Source organism: Camelus dromedarius, chromosome 12 (genome assembly GCF_036321535.1).
Source record: "Camelus dromedarius isolate mCamDro1 chromosome 12, mCamDro1.pat, whole genome shotgun sequence".
Lineage (NCBI taxonomy): Eukaryota > Metazoa > Chordata > Mammalia > Artiodactyla > Camelidae > Camelus > Camelus dromedarius.
In genome coordinates, this window is record NC_087447.1 from 8,461,795 (window position 1) to 8,480,975 (window position 19,181).

At 42.6% G+C, this 19,181-nt stretch overlaps 1 protein-coding gene across 2 annotated transcripts; it reads left to right on the forward strand.

Moving 5' to 3' along the window:
- Positions 1 to 1,147: 1,147 nt before the first annotated feature.
- Positions 1,148 to 18,659, forward strand: LOC105091517 (solute carrier family 22 member 6). 2 transcript variants are annotated; one of them, XM_010983034.3, is made up of 10 exons: positions 1,148 to 1,641; positions 4,043 to 4,146; positions 5,938 to 6,092; positions 7,392 to 7,560; positions 7,906 to 8,029; positions 8,184 to 8,299; positions 11,781 to 11,995; positions 12,145 to 12,253; positions 17,685 to 17,888; positions 18,228 to 18,659. In XM_010983034.3, exons 1-10 carry the CDS (start codon positions 1,273 to 1,275, stop codon positions 18,289 to 18,291), a joined length of 1,629 nt encoding a protein of 542 aa, XP_010981336.2. In that variant the 5' UTR covers positions 1,148 to 1,272; the 3' UTR covers positions 18,292 to 18,659. The 2 variants fall into 2 exon arrangements, with proteins under 2 accessions (XP_010981336.2, XP_010981334.2); XM_010983032.3 differs by lacking the exons at positions 7,906 to 8,029; positions 8,184 to 8,299.
- The last annotated feature ends 522 nt before the right edge of the window (positions 18,660 to 19,181 follow it).

A 19,181-nucleotide genomic window follows, 5' to 3' on the forward strand; every position in this document is an offset into this window, starting at 1 on the left:
CAGAAAATATTTGACTGAACAAAAGAAGCCAGACACAAAAGAGTATACACTGTGATATTCATTTGAAACTCTAGAAAAGACAAACCTATTGCCTAGGACTAGGTAGAGATGTCTGGGATATGGTACAAGGAAATTGGGGCTGTGATGGAAATGTTCTATAGAGTGGTTATATGGGTGTATAAATTTGTCAAAACTTGTCAAAGTGTGTTCCTATAATTGATACATTTTATTGTGTATGTTAAACCTCAACAAAGCCTTTTTTTCCCAGTATTTGAGGATGTTTAACCAGCTAATGGGATAGACTGTGGTGGGCATTTCCTTGACTTTAGCTGTTACAATTGAAGGAAGGAGAAATAGTAGAGTGGACTGTAGAGAATATTATACTAAGAAAAGAGGCCCAGGGGTGGGAAGGGATAAATTGGGAATTTGAAAATTGCATCTCTTGAGGAGTGATGGAAATGTGAGCTATCTTAAATGTGGTGGTGGTTTCATGGTTGTATACATCTATCAAAATTCATCAAATTGTACATCTGAAATATGTATAGGTTACTGTACAGGAACCATACTTCAATAAAGGTGTTTTTAAAAAAAAAAAAAAAAAAAAGAGGCCCTGCTGATATAGAACTCTGAAGAGGGTTCACTCTTTGAGTAAAGGTTAAGCTGAGGCTTAACTGAAGGCCCACGTGCTGGGATTCACACAGAGGCAGCACTCATGGTCAGGGGGTGCTGACACCCACAGCACAACGGCATTTCTCCGTGAGCACTTTAGAGTCTTTCCCCAACTTCGTCTGGTCTGAGTGGCTTTGAGAAAAGGGAGTTCAGTTCCAGGCCGGTGTGCCTCCACACCAGCCTGGGCGTCCCTCTGCTCTTTCTCTTCTCCGGCATGGAAGAGGTCACTTGCTCTGCCCTGCTGGGAAGATTCAAACTGCCGAACTTCGAGGCGTCATGCATATCCCTCCTTCACGAGAGGGGCGTTTTCTTCCACCCAATCCAACTTTACTTGCCCTTTAGATCCCCTTGAACAGACCATTGACCCGATGAGTCTTAATCATTGAATATCTTACTTTCAAGTCACAGTTTAACTTGGCCTCTTGGCAGAAGCTATAAAAACTAGTTTTTAGTTCAGGTGACCTAAGGCTACAGTAGACCCAAGAACTGATGAGCTGAGGAGACAAAGGGCAGCCCCTCTCCTCCCCCTGCATCGAAAGGCAGGAAGCAGGTTGTGGGAGTCAGCGGTCTCAGCTCTGGTGCCCCTGCTAGGTCTTGCATTCAATGACCTTCAATGACCTCCTGCTGCAGGTGGGGGGCATTTGCCGCTTCCAGCAGATCCAGATCCCTCTGTTGATTCTGTCCTTATCCCTGCTGTATTTGCACCACGCCCTGCAGAACTTCACCGCCGCCATCCCCACCCACCACTGCCGCCCACCTGCTGACACCAACCTCAGCAAGGAAGAAGACCTGGGTGCCTGGCTGCCCTGGGACAGGCATGGGCAGCCTGTGTCCTGCCTCCGCTTCACCTCCCCCCAACGGGGACCACCCTTTCCCATTGGCACAGCGACCAACAGCACGGGGACCACCGAGACCTGCAGTGACGGTTGGATCTATGACAACAGCACGTTCCCTTCCACCACCATGACAGAGGTGAGGAGACCTGGGCCCCCTACACCCCACCGTCCAACCCCTGTGTCCCCATCTTACCAAGTCCACACACAGGCACAGACTGTGTGAACGTGACCTGATCTTGTCTGAATGTGGGAAGACCCTGGAGCTTTGAAGAGCTTTGCCGAAAATGCAGGTAAGAGAACAGGGGTTGGAGTTCTGAGAGAAGGTTATGGAATGCCTAGTGGAAAGCTGCTCCCTGCCCTCCACCTCTGCCAGAGAGAGAGGTACTGCTGCAGGAGTTTGATATTCTACTTTGGCTTCCCTGAGGGGTTGGGCAATTCCACAGGGCAGGGAGGTGGGGAGGTGGTATGGAGGAAGAGAGAAAGGAGGCATGTAGATGGTGGAGGGCAAAGAGGGTATTCCTGAGCAGGGGATTCTGGGCTCAGAGTCCTAGAGACAAAAACAGTTTCCTGACTTCATCTAGAAATAGCTCTCAGCAGCTGGGGCCAGGAGATGGAGAGCAGCCAAGGAACTAAAATGCGAAAGAGAACAGGGTTATGGGGGGTTCTTTCGTCTCTAGTGATTTAGCATCCCTCCCCCAAAGCACACACACAGCCAATTGTAGAGTCTCCCTGGCCTGCTAAGTGGTTCATCCGGCTGAAGTCTGCACTTTGTAGCTGTCACATTGATCATGCTCTTAACATCTGTTCTAGTCAATGGCCTTTTGGTTGGAAGGAAGAGAAGTTCTTTCAAACCAGCTCATGAGAAAAGGGATTTCAGGGAATCCAAGGACAGGAAACAAAGTGTATCCAGGCCTCATGGAAACTGGAATCAGAAATTGGAACACCAGAGGCATCGCTATACACTTACTCCATTACTTTCTCCTTCTCAACCCATTTCGTCTGTGTACTCACCTTGCAGGAGGACCACCAATCCCAGCTACCTCTCAGGTCTAGGGCTCACAGCCAACCAGAACACTTCTGTGTATCTTAATTCAAATTCTTAGAAAAGGTTCTGATTGGCTCAGCCCAGCACACGGATGAGCAGTGCCTGCCCCGACCCTGAAACTAGCTCAGGTGTCCACAGTCCATCTAATCATCATGCCAGGGGGCAATAAGTGGGATTCTGTGACCCACTACCCATTAGCCGGGGCTGTGCAGAGAAGATGCCCTGAGGAGGGGCTGTGGTCAAGCAGAGTCCCCAAACTTACTGGATGCAGCATCTGTCTGAAAGTGATGAGCCTTAAGCCATACTTTCCACTAGACAGACCCAAGGCAGAGAAGCAGAAGGTGACCAAGGATGCTAGTCCTCCTCCCTGTGAGGCACACAGGCATCGTATGCCATCCCCCCACCCTGCATAGCTGGGGGGAATTTCTTCATTATTCACCACTCTCAACCCAAGTTGTGAGACATCCTGGTCATCCCAGCCCCTTTTCCTTTTTTCTGTTAGCAAAAGAAATGAGTTTAAAAGTCCACTCAAAAGTATACAAAAATTGGCTCTTAGCTGTAAAGGAAATGTCCCATCTATTTATCATTTTGACTTAATTTTAATGGCACTTCCATCAGCAGTATGATTTTTCTGCAGACCGGAGAGCTGTGTTACTCCACCTAGAAAGGAAATACTTTTAAAATAAGAAATTTTTTTCTTACATTCATTAAAAAGAGCAACAAAATTTAAGCTATTAGTTGAGTTGTCCAATTGCTGCTTATTCGGGATTGCAAATAACTACAACCCTCTCAGATTTGCTAATGGAAAGTTAATGGAAGGACGCAAGGGTATTTCATAGAACCTAAGGTCAAGAACTTGAGCCCAGGTTTATGAGGGAGTAGCTGAGGAGAACCAAGGCAACTGGACTCTCCATCTCCACTTCTCTGGCACTAAGCTCTCACCCTGGCCTCTCTCTGACTACATATCTGTATTCTTCTCCACTCCTCCTCCCCCTCCTTCTTCTTTTTCTCCTTCTCTCTCTCTCTCCCACTCTCTCTCTGTCTCATGATTTCTCAACTCCATTTCCACATCGTTCCAAACACAGCCCTCCCACCCTGACTTTGGGTGTCCTTACAAATCTTGCTTCTCTGAGTCGCTTTTCCAAATTTGTGAGAAAAAGAACCTGATTAGTTCTGTCCATCTCCGGGTTCAGTTTTTTCCTCTGTGTCCAGAGAGGGACAGGTTAAAGAGATCTGAAGGAACGTGAGGGTTTAGCACTCAGAGAAAGGGAAGGAGTCTGAGCAGTCATCCCATAAGGCATCTCTGGTGTGTTTTGAAGGAGCATGAATCATTCTCTCCAGAAGATGATGAGAAAGATTGTGTGATTCAGGGAGGGAGGCCCTCCTGATGCGCTTATCCCAGTTCAAGACCCTCAGCCCCACCAGGAGAGAGGAAGTGGGCTTTTGTGGGATCTGCCTAGCTCTCCTTGACCCCAGTTCTCGTTCCTCACAGTGGGACCTCTTGTGCACACACAAGACCTTGCCGCAGTTGAGTCAATCCATCTTCATGGCAGGGATACTGGCTGGAAACTTGATATTTGGAGTCTTGGCGGACAGGTCAGTGGTGAACAAGGCTGAATCAAGGAGCAAAGGCTTAGGACCTCTAGGCTAGACCCAGAGGGGAGATTGGCATCCCTGGGAATCCAGGGATGGACACAGAACTGATCCACCCAAGCCTGCCACATCTGGAAAATCTGTAGGAATCACACCACCATCCATCAGCAGTTTGCACGTCTCACCTCATTTCTATTAGTCCTCACAATACCTTTGTGAAGCCAGCATGAATGGTACTATTACCTGTATTTTACTAATGAGGACACTGAGGTTCAAGGATGTTAGATAACTTGCCCAAACTGCTTAGAAGGAAACCAAGGAAATTATGTTGTTATTCTGAGGAATGCAAATGGAATAAAAGAAAACTTTTCACTTTTCATTACTATATTGTTTGAACTTTTATGATAATTCATTACTTTTACAATTGTATAAAGTAAATACTTAATGTTTACTTTTTTTTTAAAGTACAGTCACCCAGCTAATAAGTGGCAAAGGCAGGACAAGAATCCAGATTTCCTGACATCCTGAACAAGTCACTTTCCATGACTTCTGCCTTGTTTGTGACATGTGAGTGTCACAGAAACAAACAGACCTACAAATCAGTAAAAGCTAGGGACAAGTATCAGATTTGCCATAACTGTGTGCCCATATAAAGGTTACATAACCTCTCTTAGACTCAGTTTTTCCATCTGTGAAATGGTGGTGATGATCCTAACCTCATAGGGTTATGGTGAGGGTTAAATTAGTATGTGCAACTCAGTGTTGGTTACTTTAACCTTGACTATCTTCCAGATCAAAGACCATATGAAGATTATGGGATGAATAATTGGAGGCAATTTTCTAAAGAATGAAATTTGAAAAATACTAGAAGTCTCGTAATCATCTTTAAGCCACAGTCATATCCATTTTGCAAAAGCATAAACCTTGCAAGGGTTTCCCAAAAGTAAAAATCACATAAACCAAGCTCAAAGATACAGAAAACGGACTGGTAGTTGTCAGAGACAGGGGATTAGGGGATATGCAAAATGGGTGAAGGGGGTCAAAAGGTACAAACTTCCAGTTATAAAATAAATAAGTCATGGGAATGTAATTCCAACAGGACGACTATACTTAATAATGCTGTATCTCGTATTTGAAAGTCAAAAGAGAGTAGATCTTAAGTGTTCTCATCACACACAAAAAATTGTTGTAATTGTACATGGTAATGGATTTTAAGTAGACTTATTGTGGTGATCATTTAATAATGTATACAAATATAGAATTATTATGTTATACACCTGAAACTATCATAGTGTTGTTTGCCAATTATACCTCAGTTTTTTAAAAAATTACAAGAGGCTATCTCCTATCTAACAGGAGTCACCATTGATTGACAGTCACCATCAACCACACCCCAGAGCAGTAGCTCCCAAACCTTGGGAGCTTGTTAAAAATCAGGTTTCTAGATTACTTTCCAGATCCAACAGGCCTTGAGTGGGGTCAGATATCTGGATTGTTTCAACATCCCCCTATGTTTTTGATGAGAGTGTGTAGCTACCTCCCAAGAGGTATGCTGGGATGCGTCAGGACACTGGACAGTGGCACCCCAAGGCTCCTCCCAACACCAGGCCCCCTAGACGCCAGCCCTCACCCAATTATTCCCCACCTCCCATCTCAGCATCTCATGGTCACATGTGGGCAGCCTCACAAGCATCTGTTAGATTGCCCAGGGCACCAAGGGTGAGACAGCAGGGGACGTGGGGTGCGGGAGGAAGCAATGTGCTCTCCAGACCCAGGTTTTCCCTTTCTCCACAGGCTTGGCCGCCAGAAAGTATTGATCTGGAGCTACCTGAAGTTAGCAGTCTCAGGGACCTGCACTGTCTTCACATACAACTTCCCAGCCTACTGCGTTTGCCGTTTCCTCTCAGGCATCACTGTGTCTGGCCCCAGCATTACCTCCTTCTCTTTGAGTGAGTGAGAGGGGACCCTGGAGAGTCAGGCTTATGGGGACTCCTCAATCACAGGGGTCCAGAGAACCAGAGGACCTGACAAATTCAAACCTCAGCTCCTTCTCTGAGTACAAAGTGGAGTCCATCTGTCGCAGTTTATCCTCACCTACCAGGATCTCTCCTGGGGTAGGCAGTGCCCCAGACAGAAAGAAATTTAGATCATGGCCTCTCTGGTGGCTCTGATCATTTGGGGAGAGAATTCACCCTAGATATTTAGGGACCATTGTAAGGATCAACTAAATAAAGACTTTGGTGGGAGTTGGTATAGCTCAGTGGTAGAGCACATGATTAGCATGTACTAGGTCCTGGGTTCAATCCCCGGTACCTCCTTTTTTTTTTTTAATTGATCCAGTACCTCCATTTTTTAAAAAAATTTCTTAAAGACTCAGAGATTGGAATGAGGTTGCTTAGAGAGGCCAAACAAACTGGGAGCCTTTAATTCAACATTTTTTTATTCAATACAATTTCAAAAGGCATTTAATTTGTACAGATCCTGCACCAGGATATACAGGTGAACAAGAGGACACTACCCATGACATCAAAGAACTGATAGTCAAATGGAGGATACTGCCAAGCAGTTACAAACTGGTTTACTAAAGGCTGGGATGGGGAACATCCTGGGTGATATGGAATCTCAGAAGTGGGGTATTCAATCAGGACTTGTGGCTCCAGGAGATCTCCCCAGAAAAGGTGACATCTAAGCTCAAAACTGATTGAAAAGTGAGGCAGGAAGAGAGGGAATAAGGTTCTAGGGAAGAGTTCTAGACAAAAAGAATAGAATATACAAGGCCAGAGTGTGACCCACTGGAGAAAATAAAAGTGGTGCAGGATGGCCTGAGAGTAGGGCACATTCATCTCTATTTCCCAGGTCAAACAAAGGGCATGGCACAGAACGGTCAACTCTAAATGTTTATTGAATTAAAATAAGTTGAAGGAAGTACAGAGGGAGTGGCTGTAGGCGGGTCAAAAGAGGTTTTGGGGAATGTTGGGCTTGGGGACACTGAATAGGAGCATGCCTGGGAATTCAGAGCCTTCCAGCCCATCCCCTGTTCCACACACCCACTGAACCTAGCCAGAGATCAAACCACCCTTCCCTTACCCTGTGAGGGGCTGGTGGTCCAGTGTAGGGTTGAGCTCAAGAGAGGAGCCCTTCTACTCCAATGTGAGGATCCTTTTCCATCTGGAAGTGACTACCTGCCCCCACCCAAATTCATACTTACACAGCCCTGAGTTCAACCTGAGCTCTGCTTTTCTCCCCAGGTCTGGAGTGGCTGCCCATCCATGCCCGGCCAAGTCTGGGCCTCCTATTAGGATTTGCCCCCACCACAGGCCAGCTCTTCCTCGGTGGCATGGCTTATGCTGTGCCCCACTGGCGCCACCTACAGCTGTTGGTCTCTCTGCCCTTCTTTGTCTTCCTCATCTGCTCCAGGTGTGTGAGTAGGATAGAGGGTTCACAGTAAGTCACAGGTGGGCATAGCATCTCCTAGGACACCCTCACCTTGCCCCCTAGTTCTAAGCAGATCAAAGCAAAAAGAATTAATGCTCAGACTGATAGGTGGGGAAGACCATGGCTACAAAGGGGCAAGACATATCTCAGGTCTCCCAAGAAGATAGCAGTGATCCTTGGAGTAGAACCCATGGCTCCTAATCCTCAGCCCAGAATTCTTTTCACCCCTCCAAGATATCTTCCTGCTCTGGTCTGTGCCTTTCTCAGGAAGCCACAACTCTGTCAATCCAGGCTGAAGTTATGCCCACCCCCACACCCCACCTATAGGTTCTTCATTGAGTCTGCCCTCTGGTACTCCTCCTTGGGAAGGCTGGAACTCACCCTGAAGGCCCTGCAGAGAGTGGCCCAGATCAATGGGAAGCAGGAAGAGGGTGCCAAGCTGAGTGTGGAGGTGAGAACCCCAGGACCTTCTGTGATACCCTACCAGGGCTCTGCCTGCCCCAACCCTCACCCTAGAACCCAGGACATCTGGTGCTCCCTGGGTAGGAAATGAGGGAAGGGGTCCCCAAGGGAACCCAAGCCCTGAGCCTCGTCTATCCAAGCAGCTACTCCAGATGAGTCTGCAGGACGGCCCGACCACAGGCGGAGCCCAGCCCTCGATTCTGCAGCTGCTGCGCAACCCTACAGTCCGCCGGCTCTTCCTCTGTATTGTGCCACTGTTGTAGGTCCATCCCCATTCAGATAGGAGACAGACTGATGGACAGATAAGCAGACTAAGAAAACAGGACAAGCTGGGTAGGTGGGAGGCTGAGGGAGGTCCCACAGCCACTGGAAAAGGACGCCTGTGCTCTAGAGGCACAGGGGTCCCCCATCTGTCTGGAGAAAGCCCAGCGGTCCCTCCCATCCTGAGCTCTGAGCTCAGCCAAGTGGCCCCACTGACCTTGTGAAAAAAAAGCAGCAGCTAATCCCAAAAGCTAAGGCCCTCTTTTTTTTTTTTTTTTTTTTTTTTTGCAGTTGTAGGATTCGGGGCTCTGGCTTCTCGCTGGCTATCAGCTGGAGTGGGGGTTTCCTCAGCTTCTAGGGGCTGCTCTCCGTTCTTCACATGGCTCTCCCACTATGGCTGCCCATTTCACCATGCCAGCAAGGAGAATCTCTAGAGTGGGTCTGCTAGCAGGGGGCCACCCTAGAGTCTGACTGCCACCACGTCTTCCTAAATACTGTGCAATATGTCCCTGGCAACGGGGTCATTTGCAGTTGACAAAAGTATAGCTATGATCTCACTTGATTTGCATATTTCCAAAATAGCTCTGAAGGAAAACTTAGAGATAATCCATGTTTACAAGGCGATATTAGGCAGTAAGGATATGCAAACAAAAAAATTTAATGATTTCCTAATCCTGTATTTCAGAAATAACCACCATGAACATACCAGTAAATGTCTGTTCAAACCTTGACTGTTTTCACCCACAAGAAACATACACACAGTAATTTACATTATATATAGTTACAAAAATTCAATCATACTCTTCCTACAGTTCTAGAATTTTTTGCCCTTAATATTTCATGAACATCTTTCTAAATCAATAAATGTAGATCCACACAATTGACCTTGTATTCTCACTGATTCCACTCCTTCCAAGAGGGCTTCATACTCTTTGGCTGTGGCAAGGGGCTGGGTGAGCTTTGAAGGCAGCAGTTTATCACAGTGATGAGCAACTCAAGCCGACTCATGAAAAGCATCCTGTTACCAGTCCAGGTTGTCTCCATGCAATGGTACTGAGAGATAGGAGAGGTGGGGCAATTCACAGCCATGTGGTTTATTTGTGCTGGTTGCTCCCATGTCAGCTGCAGAAAGAACAAGCAGATGCTAGAAATTCCAGGGCACATAAGTTGAATATATTCCCTTTATCCATCACGCAGGTCCTCCACCATATTATTTCATTCCTGTCCTCCCCACAAACACCTCCCAAACTCTACCTCCTCATTTCTCTCTTCTCTTCCAGACACACACATACACACAAACACACACATACATTAAAAAGCACTGTCTCTTCCTCCTTATCATTTACACATTTCCAAGCATCTTGTGCCCCAGGTTTTTATGGGTGTTATTGATGGAGATGATTATATTCATCCAGTTGTACTGACTGAATGTCTTACCTTTTTAGCAACAAAACATCATACACAAAATATGGCCAAACACGTTAGACCTCATACAGAATCTCTTTTGAATATTTACTATACATATTACCTTTCCTGGCAGCTTCTCCTTATATTATTATAATGAGTTTTCCCCACCTCCAATCAGAATTCCACTTTTAAAGAATACATAGCATTCCATAATTTTGTAGTTTATTTTACTAGTACCAGTGTGGACAAACAGGTTCTTTCCAGCTCTTCTCAGTTATAAACAAGTATCTATATGCACACTTTCCCCATGCATCTGTCGTATAACCCTGGGATCAACCTTAAAAATGTGTGGGGAGGGTAGAGCTCAACCAGCAGAGTGCATGCTTAGCATGTAGGAGGTCCTGGGTTCAATCCCCAGTACCTCCATTTAAATCAATCAATAAGTAAACCTAATTACCTCTCAACAATAGCAAAAAAAAATTTTTTTAAAGAAACCTTAAAAGTCTGCTTACTGGGCCAAATGTATGAAACTATTTAAGGCTTTCACAAATATTGCCACCTACTCTACAGTAAAATAACATTTTACAAAATTACATAGGATACCCTCATCAACACCAAATACTACTGCTCTAAGAAATAGAAAAAGTACCTTGCTATTTTAATTCACATTTATTTTGTTCTGGAGAAAATTGGACATTTTCTTCGTATAATTTTAATTTGTTTATAATTTCTTTTTTTTTCCTGTTCACATTCCTTGCCCATTTTTTCTTTGTATTGACTTGTTTAGAACCCTCTTTTACATTAAAGACACTAACCCATTACCATATAAGGTCAATATTTTTGCATTTGCATTTTAAAATCTATTTTTTAATTTATCACTTTTTCAGAATGAGAACTTTGTACACCAGAAATTAACACAATATTGTAAATCTACTATACTTCAATTTTTTTTAAAGAGAACTTTTATTGCTTTCTATAATCACATCCATCTATTTTTTTTTTAATTTATTTAGGTTACTCTAAGTATAAAACTATTCACCTAGATTTTCTTCAAACATGTTCATTTGTACTTGTTTGTGTTTTTATATTTTATCATATTCCATCTGAAATTTAGTTGAACATACAGTAGGGAGTAGGATTCTGTATTTTTTCTTAGATTAGTTAATTGTCCCAAACCCATTTAATGAGTGGTCCAACCTTTCCTGGCTGGTGTGAAACATCACCCTCACCACATACTGTTTCTGAGCTCCTCAGTCCTGTTGACCTGTCTGTCTGTTCTAGTACCAATACTATTCTGCTCAATTCTTAAATATGGAATGGTTCATTTTCTTCTATGGACAGCTTCTCACTGTGCCTTCTACCAACCTTGAGGCAGGACACTACAATTCAGCGCATCTTTAAGAAGCAAAGCTGCCCTACAAAGTGTAACTAAACATTGTTGATTTTAGGAAGACTCCATGGGAGATGGAAGGAATGTTATATCACACACCACACAGCCAAGAAACTTAATAGTTCTCCCTCAAAGCCATTCTTGGCTAAGTCATTGATTCTTCCCTATTCTCTCTCCTGACACTTCTTCTGCATAACCTCTAAAATCTCCTCTTAAGAATTCATCTCTGGCTGTAAATCTGCATACATCACTCAGCAAAGCAAAACTAATGGCATTAAATGAATCCTTCTTTAGTATAATTTATCATTTGTTACTTGAGCAACCCTGTGAGGACAGGATCTCTCCAAAACACCCTTTCCCAGTGCAATCAACTAATCAAAGCGTGCGTTTATCAAAAGCAGGGCCCTTAAGGCAGGGAAGTGGGAGGAGGGAAAGAGGACCTATTACAAAGTAAAAACATTATTTTCTCCTAGGTAACTGTAAAACGTAGTTTAACATACAATACATAATATTCTAATTTTTAGAATTAAAGGAAGACTTTCTTACCTGCATTCAAAATATAAAAACCCCGCTCATAGGCCTAAAGGAAAAAACTGATGTGACAGCAGTTTGCCAACTGTAATTGCTACATGGACGTGGCATGGCTATTACCCAAAGTGTATCCCCTCTGCTTCTGCCCTAGGTTGGTACACTGTTTCAGCTTCTTTGGCTTGTTCATGAGTCTGCAAAGTTTTGGGATCAACATCTACCTGGCCCAGGTGCTGTTCACAACTGTGGACCTACCATTTTATATCCTGGGCTTTCTGGCCACCAAATCAATTGGCCGCAGGCCTACCCAAGTAGCCTCCTTGCTGCTATCAGGGATCTTCATTCTGACCTGTGCAGTGATACCCCTAGGTGAGCATATGCCCCATTACTTCTCCTGCCCTGACCCTTTCCCAAGCCCAGCTCCCAATCTGGTCAAAGCCAGCTACCTAAAAGGGTATGAACGACCCAATGCTCCTCCAAACCTTTCCCAGCACTTTATCATTCTCTTTTCCTTCCAGATCAGATATTCCTCCACATCACAATGGCCACATTAGGAAAAGGCTGTGTGACTAGCTCCATGAACTGCATCTCTATGTACACAGGGGAGCTGTACCCCACAGTAATGCGGTGAGTGGGGTATTGGGGAGGAGTCCTGGAGTGGAACAATTAGGCCCTAGAGCCAGAAGTTTTCCAATCAGAAAGTGCACAAAGGTCAGTCAACTATTTTTAAGGCAAGAAAGGAGAAAAAAATACAGAAATGGGCACAAATTAAAGACAAAAAGTAAGATGGTATCAATAATTCCAAATATATCAGCCACTACAATAAATGTAAATGGACTAAACCTACCAGTTAAGAGGCAGAGATGTTCTAAGCCGATTTTATTTAAGTTTAGTTCATGCAGTTTACAAGAGACACATCTAAATTGTTAGACCATGAAAATCTTAAATATGGAGAATTAGAAAAAGATATACTAGGCAAATATTAACCAGAAGAAAGTCAGGTAGATATAGGAATCAAAGTAGACCTTAAGACCAAAAACAGTACAATAGTAAAGAATATGGCTCTGGTGTAAAAGGTAGCTAGTCCAAATCCTCAGTCATCTTACCTGTAAAACACAAATAATAGTAATAATACCAGAAATAAATTAAATAAAAAATAAGATATAAAAAAGAGGTTCAACAAAACAAAAAGTATATCTTTGAAAATATTGATGAAATGGACAAAGCTCTGGTAATAATTTTTAAAAGACTTGACATGAATAAATATTAGGAGTAAAAAACTGAACTATAGATCTAGAGTAATTACAAAGATGCAAAAAATCTATAAACAAGTCTATGCTGATGAATTTTAAATTTAAATGAAATTGATAAATTCCTTAAAAAGATACTATAGGAAAAGTAATCCTAGAGTAAATTAAAAGTCTGAATAGTAAACCTTAAACTTGCCTCAAAGACTGTATCAGGCCCAGATATTAGTATAGGTGAGTTCCAACACAATTTTAAGGACCAAATTTTCCAATGTTATATGAATGCTTCCCGAGAAAAAGGGGGAATTATCTCAACATTCATTCTGTGAGTCCAGGTAATACTGAAATCAAAGGAGGATAGTTGTGAAACAAAGATTCCAGGCAATATTACTCATAAACAGACACAAAAATCCTAAATAAAATATTAGAAAAATGAATCCAGTGATGTATAAAAAAAGATAATACATTATGACCAAGGAAGAGTTGATCTCAGGAAAGCCAGGGTGGTTTTACATTAGAAAATGTATTAAGATCACCACAATAATAGATTAATACTCCAACAAAGCAAAAAAAAACTTTCAAAAAATTAATATCCCTTAAAAATAGTCTTAGTAAAACAATAATAGAAAAAAATTTAACTTGATATGGAACATCTACCAAGAATCCACAGCAAATATTATTCTTAATGGTGAAACATTAGCAACATTCTCTTTACACTTGGGAACAAGACCAATGTACCTGTCATCTCCTCCCCTATTCAGCATTGTCCTGGAGAATGTGGTCAGTGCCTAGGATAAGAACAGCAAATAATGGGAATAGGACTGGAAAGAAAAAAATCAAAACTATCACTATTTAAAGAGAATGTAAAAATCTAAAGTTATTAGAAATATTAAGTTTGGCAAGGTGGCTGGATACAAAGGCAGTAAATAAAAGATCAATTGCATTCTCTACTCTGCTAAAAATTAGAGTTTTTTCAAATTCTTATATCAAGAAAGCTTTTAAATTATACTGAAATGTATTAAAGAAAATGTAAATAAATGTATTATGTGATGGATAGGAAATCCCATAATATATCAACTCATAATTGGCATAAGATGATATTAAAATGTCAGTGATTCCAATACTGATTCATAAATTGAATGCAACTATGATCACAGTCCCAATGGATATTTTAAAGAAAATGGCAAGCAAATTCTAAGATGTATTAAAAAACTGCTATGGGCCAAATATAACTAAGGTACTTTTTTAAAATGAACAGAGTGGAAAGACTTGCCCTACCAGAAACCAAGACATATTATAAACTCTTATTATAAAATTGTACTAATTAAGATGGTGGATTCTGGAGCAGGAAAGAACAAATTGTCCGTTGGAAAAGAATAGCAAACCCAGAAACAAACCCACACATTGGAAAAACTTGCAGAGGAAGCACTGCAGATGATTGGCTAAAACATGGACTATTTAACAAATAGTACCAGGACATCTACTCACCCATATGGGAAATAAATAAAATGCAATTCATATTTCAACCTTAAAGGAAAATTAATTTCTGTTGAAGAGGGGAGGATTTCTGAAGACATAAGAAAAGGCTAACCAAAAAAGGAACATTGATAAATTTTTCAACTTTGAATTTTTTTAATGCTGACCATTTGTTTCACTACAAACAAGGTGAAAGAAATAAAAAGAAGGTATTTGCAAGTATTTGTGTATAGCATTTGTAAAGAACTTCTGGAAATCCATTGGGAAAAATGGACTTCTATTTTCATTAAAATAACAAAATAACATTGGCAATAACCCCAAAAAAGAATAAAGTATTTTAAAATACCCATCAAAGAGCTGGAATGAGAGTAAGGGAAAGCTAGGGCAACCATCTAAGGGAAATTAGAAACCCAGAGAGGTAAGCAGAGCATCTGGGCACCAAAGCAAACACTACTGTACATAGTGAAGAAAGTTATGTGTGTTCTCTCTGACCTCAGAATCAACTGTTCAACACAGTCCTGGGGTGTTCCTGGACAACACTGCTCTACTAGAGAAGAAAAAGAAATGAGAAATTTAAAAGAGAAGTGTTTAAAATATTATTATTTAGAGACAATATGATCATCTACCTAGATAAGCTAATCAAATAGACAATTAAAACGAATAGAAGAGCTCAGCAGAATGCTGGATACAAAATCAAATTACCAAGATGTTAACAGCAATAACCCGGAAGCTATAACCTAGAAGCAATAATACAGAGAAATCACCTAGAAAATAACCTAGAAAATCTTTTAAAACTGAAGACACCATTCAGAATAACATCAAAAGCTAGGTGACATCAGGAAATTAACATAGGACACCCAAGACTTCCATGCAGAAAATTTTTGAAACCTTTTCAACATTACAAAGTATCTTAGGAAATGGAGATAAATTCCACTCTCTTGTTTAGAATGACATAACATTATAGAGATGGCCACCCTCCCCAAGTTAACTTAAAGAAATTTATAGAAATTCAACAGAATCTAACCAGAATTTCAATTAGATCATTTTTAGGAGCTCCAAAAATTTATTCTAAAATGTATGTAGAAGAAAAAAGGCCACAATTGCTACTCAGTTCTGAAAGGGAAAAACAAAGAGGAGAGTTTCACTTTACCATCTATTAGACTAACAACAAAGCCATAGTATGTCTATAGCTTTCTTGGTGCAAGAAGAAATGAATAGAATTGAAGAGAGGGCTTGGAAACAGATAGGTAGAGATGGAGATGAAGGGGGAGGAGAGAGGGAGGAGGAGAGGGAGGGGGAGGGAGAGGAAGAGAGAGTTATGACAACTATATAAATGTGATATCGTAAAGGATTTCTGCTTATTGAAGGACACAATGGACAAATTTAAAAGACAGATGACAGATTGGGTGGAGATATTTGCAACATTTAAGACGGGCAAAGTTCAAATATTAAGAATACACATGATACTCCTACAAGTCAACGAGAAAAAGAAGGAATCCTAGTAGAAACATGGGCAAAATAAATAAGTGGGTATTTTAAAGACAATGAAACCCAAAAGATTAACTACATAAAGAACAAGATCGTCACTTTGCACACATTAAACCGGCAACATTAAAAAGCTGGATAATGCCAAGTATTGGTGGCCTCAGGAGAACACAAGACCTCTAAATCCCCACATGACCCACATGCACCACTGGTGGGAGTGAGAAGGTGGTGCCACCATTCTGGAGAACAACTGGCAACACACACACACACATACACACAGAATGACCTAGCAATTCCCTTCTCGGGCCTTATCTTAGAGAACTCACAAAGGCTCCTAAGGATTCATGTACAAGCACGTTTGTGCAGTGTTGTTTGACGTCACGGCTGATAGCAGCAATCTAGATGTTTAGGTAAACCATGGAGAGATGCACACTGTGGAGTACTACACATCAGCATGGAAATATCTTTAAAACAGGGAGCTGAATGCAATGAGAAATAGAATGATCTACCGACTACCATTTAGGTAAATTAAAATATTTGCGCACAAAACAATGCACATTTTACAAGAACATAACCAAATAAAAAATCCACATTAAACACAACAGAATAGTTGGCTTTGGCAGGGAGAGGATTAGGAGTGGGGAATAGTGATAAAAAGGAATAAACAATTAAGGAGGGAATAAGGGGACATTTCAATGACCAACAATAATACAAGGTGGGATTCATGAACTGAGGGTTATGATTAACTTAACCCTCAACACATAAAGTTTAACAAAAGTAAAAAAAACAGAAATTGACTGGGTATCTACATTTTTTTAAAAATTTTTTAATAGAGGTACTGGGGATTAAACTCAGGACCTAGTGCATGTCAAGCACACGCTCTACCACTGAGCTCCACCTGCCCCCTTAGGTATCCGCTGTAGATATGATGATCAGGTTAATAGGGCAGGTCTCCTCGGTAAAGATCAAAGGTAAACAGTAAGGCCTTAATGAGGAAACAAAGGGACAGGGTACAAGATAAGAACTGGGTAGGCAGGGACCAATCATGCAGGGATTTAGAAAGAGATCAGATTTTATTCTAGCATGATGAGACATCACTGGGTAGTTTTAAGCAGAGGGTGAAACGATCTGAAAGGTCATTTTAAAAGATCACTTCCTTTTAAAAGATCACTTTGGCTTCCTCGTGGAGCATAGGCTGGGGATAGAAGGCCAGGGCCAAGAGTAGAATGTAGGGCCACCAGTCAGGAAGCTACTGCAATAGCACAGTCAAGAGATGAAAATGGCTTGGCATGTGGTTCTAATGAAGCTGGTGGGCAGCAGTTCTAAAGATGGGAAGGAGGGAACTGATTCTGAATGTGTTTTGGAGGAAGAGCCATCGAAATTCATATTTTGGATGTGAGGAAATAAGGGAACAGGAGGCATCAAGGACAATTACTAGATACTTGAGCTTGAGCAACTGGGTGGTTAGAAGTGCCCTGTGCCAGGATAGGGAAATCTGAGCAAGAGGCAGACTAGGAGGTAAAAACAAAGCATTCTTGACCACAGAAAATCTGAGGAGCCTTTTAGACACCCAGAATGGAGATGTCAAGGAGGAAGTTGGATATAGCGTCTGGAGTTTCAGGAAAAGGTAGGTTGGGGACGTGTTCACAGTCATACAGCAGGTTTAAATTGGAACTGGAGCCCAGGCTTCCTGATTCTGAAACTGTTTGCTTCCAACTTTCCTACTAGCCAAGGTAAGTGCAAGCATTTGGCCCTGTAGGGAACATAAAAAGAGAAAATACCATTGGCAGGCAGAGTTAGGGTACCCACAAGCCCCAGTGGCCTCACCGAGGTGCTCTTCCTCCCCACAGGCAGAGAGGTGTGAGCGTAACAATCACCTTGGCCAACGTAGGCAGCATTCCGAGCCCCCTGGTGGACATGACCTCTGAGTTCTACCCTTCCCTGCCTCTTTTCATCTATGGAGCCATCCTTGTGGCTGCCTGCCCCATCACTGTCCTCCTGCCAGAGACTATGGGGCAGCCACTGCCCAACACAGTGCAGGACCTGGAAAGAAGGTAAGCTGCACCCTCCCCTCCCCTCGCTACCCTCAGAACTACAAGGACCTCGCAGCTCCTTGATCTAGCCCCATTTGACAAAAAGACAAGACTCAGGGGCGAGCAGGGACTTACATGGGGTCATTCGGCTGGACTCTGGTGGAGTCAAGGCCAGAATCCAGGCCCCCTGCCTCCTGGTCCTGTTCTCAGAGATAGACTGAGTTCCCTAGAATCCTTTCTGGGACTGGTGGCTCTTGGAAACTGTGGGAAATCTGGACACAAAGTGGGACAGCTGAGTACAAACACCTAAAAAGGATCCCCCAACTCTACTCCCAAACCCGGCTTCTCCTTCCCCCATAGGCGGAAAAAGAAATCAGGGCAGAAGCAGCAGGAGCAGCAGATGGTCCAGCTCCAGTCCTCCTGAGGGCTGGGAAGGGGCAGAAAGTGGGCGAAACTCCTGCATCTCCTGGACATCCACACCAAGAGGAAGAACGGAGACATGGCAGGCGGGGAAGGAGGGAGGGACCACTACTGGACCTGTGGTTCCAGAGGAATGCTTCCCCTGGGCACCTCAACTCCTAGCCAGACCCACCCTATCATTTCATTAAAAGTAGTGAGGCACAGCTTCTCCCAGTGCTCCCCTCCGACTGAAACACAGTGGTCTCTTCACATCAGCTAACCCTCGGTTCAAAAACTCATGCAGTGATCTTCTACATAGAGAATCCAATGGCATCTGCACAAATGCTACTACAATTAAAACAAGTCTAGCAAGGCTGTGGGTTATAAGATCAATATGTTAAAAGAATTATATTTCTGTATGCTAGCAATAAACAACCGGAAATTGAAATTGTAAAAAGAACACCATTTACAGTAGCATCAAAAAATATGAAATATTTGAAGATAGTAAAAAAATCAATGGTTGCCCAAGGCTCAAAGGGAGGGAGGGAAGATGAATGGGGGGAACATGGGGGATTTTTTAAGGCAGGACAACTATTCTATATGACACCAAAATATCATTATGTGTGTCAAAATGCTCGATAACCTACAAGATGAGTATTATTATTATCCTTAGGCTGAGGAAGTTCATGAGACACAGCTAAGAAATAATGGTGCCTACACTTGAACTCAGCTGATTTGACAGAAGAATTCATGCATGTACACACACACGCACACCGTGCTCCCACCTTTCTCGCCATTTTTCTCTGTTCCCGTCAAGTCCTTCTTTTAGTTACAGTGAAAAACTTTGTGCGTCTTGCTCCCCTCACCTCCCTATTCAGCCTTACCTAGAAGTGGAGAAGGGACTAAATGAATGCA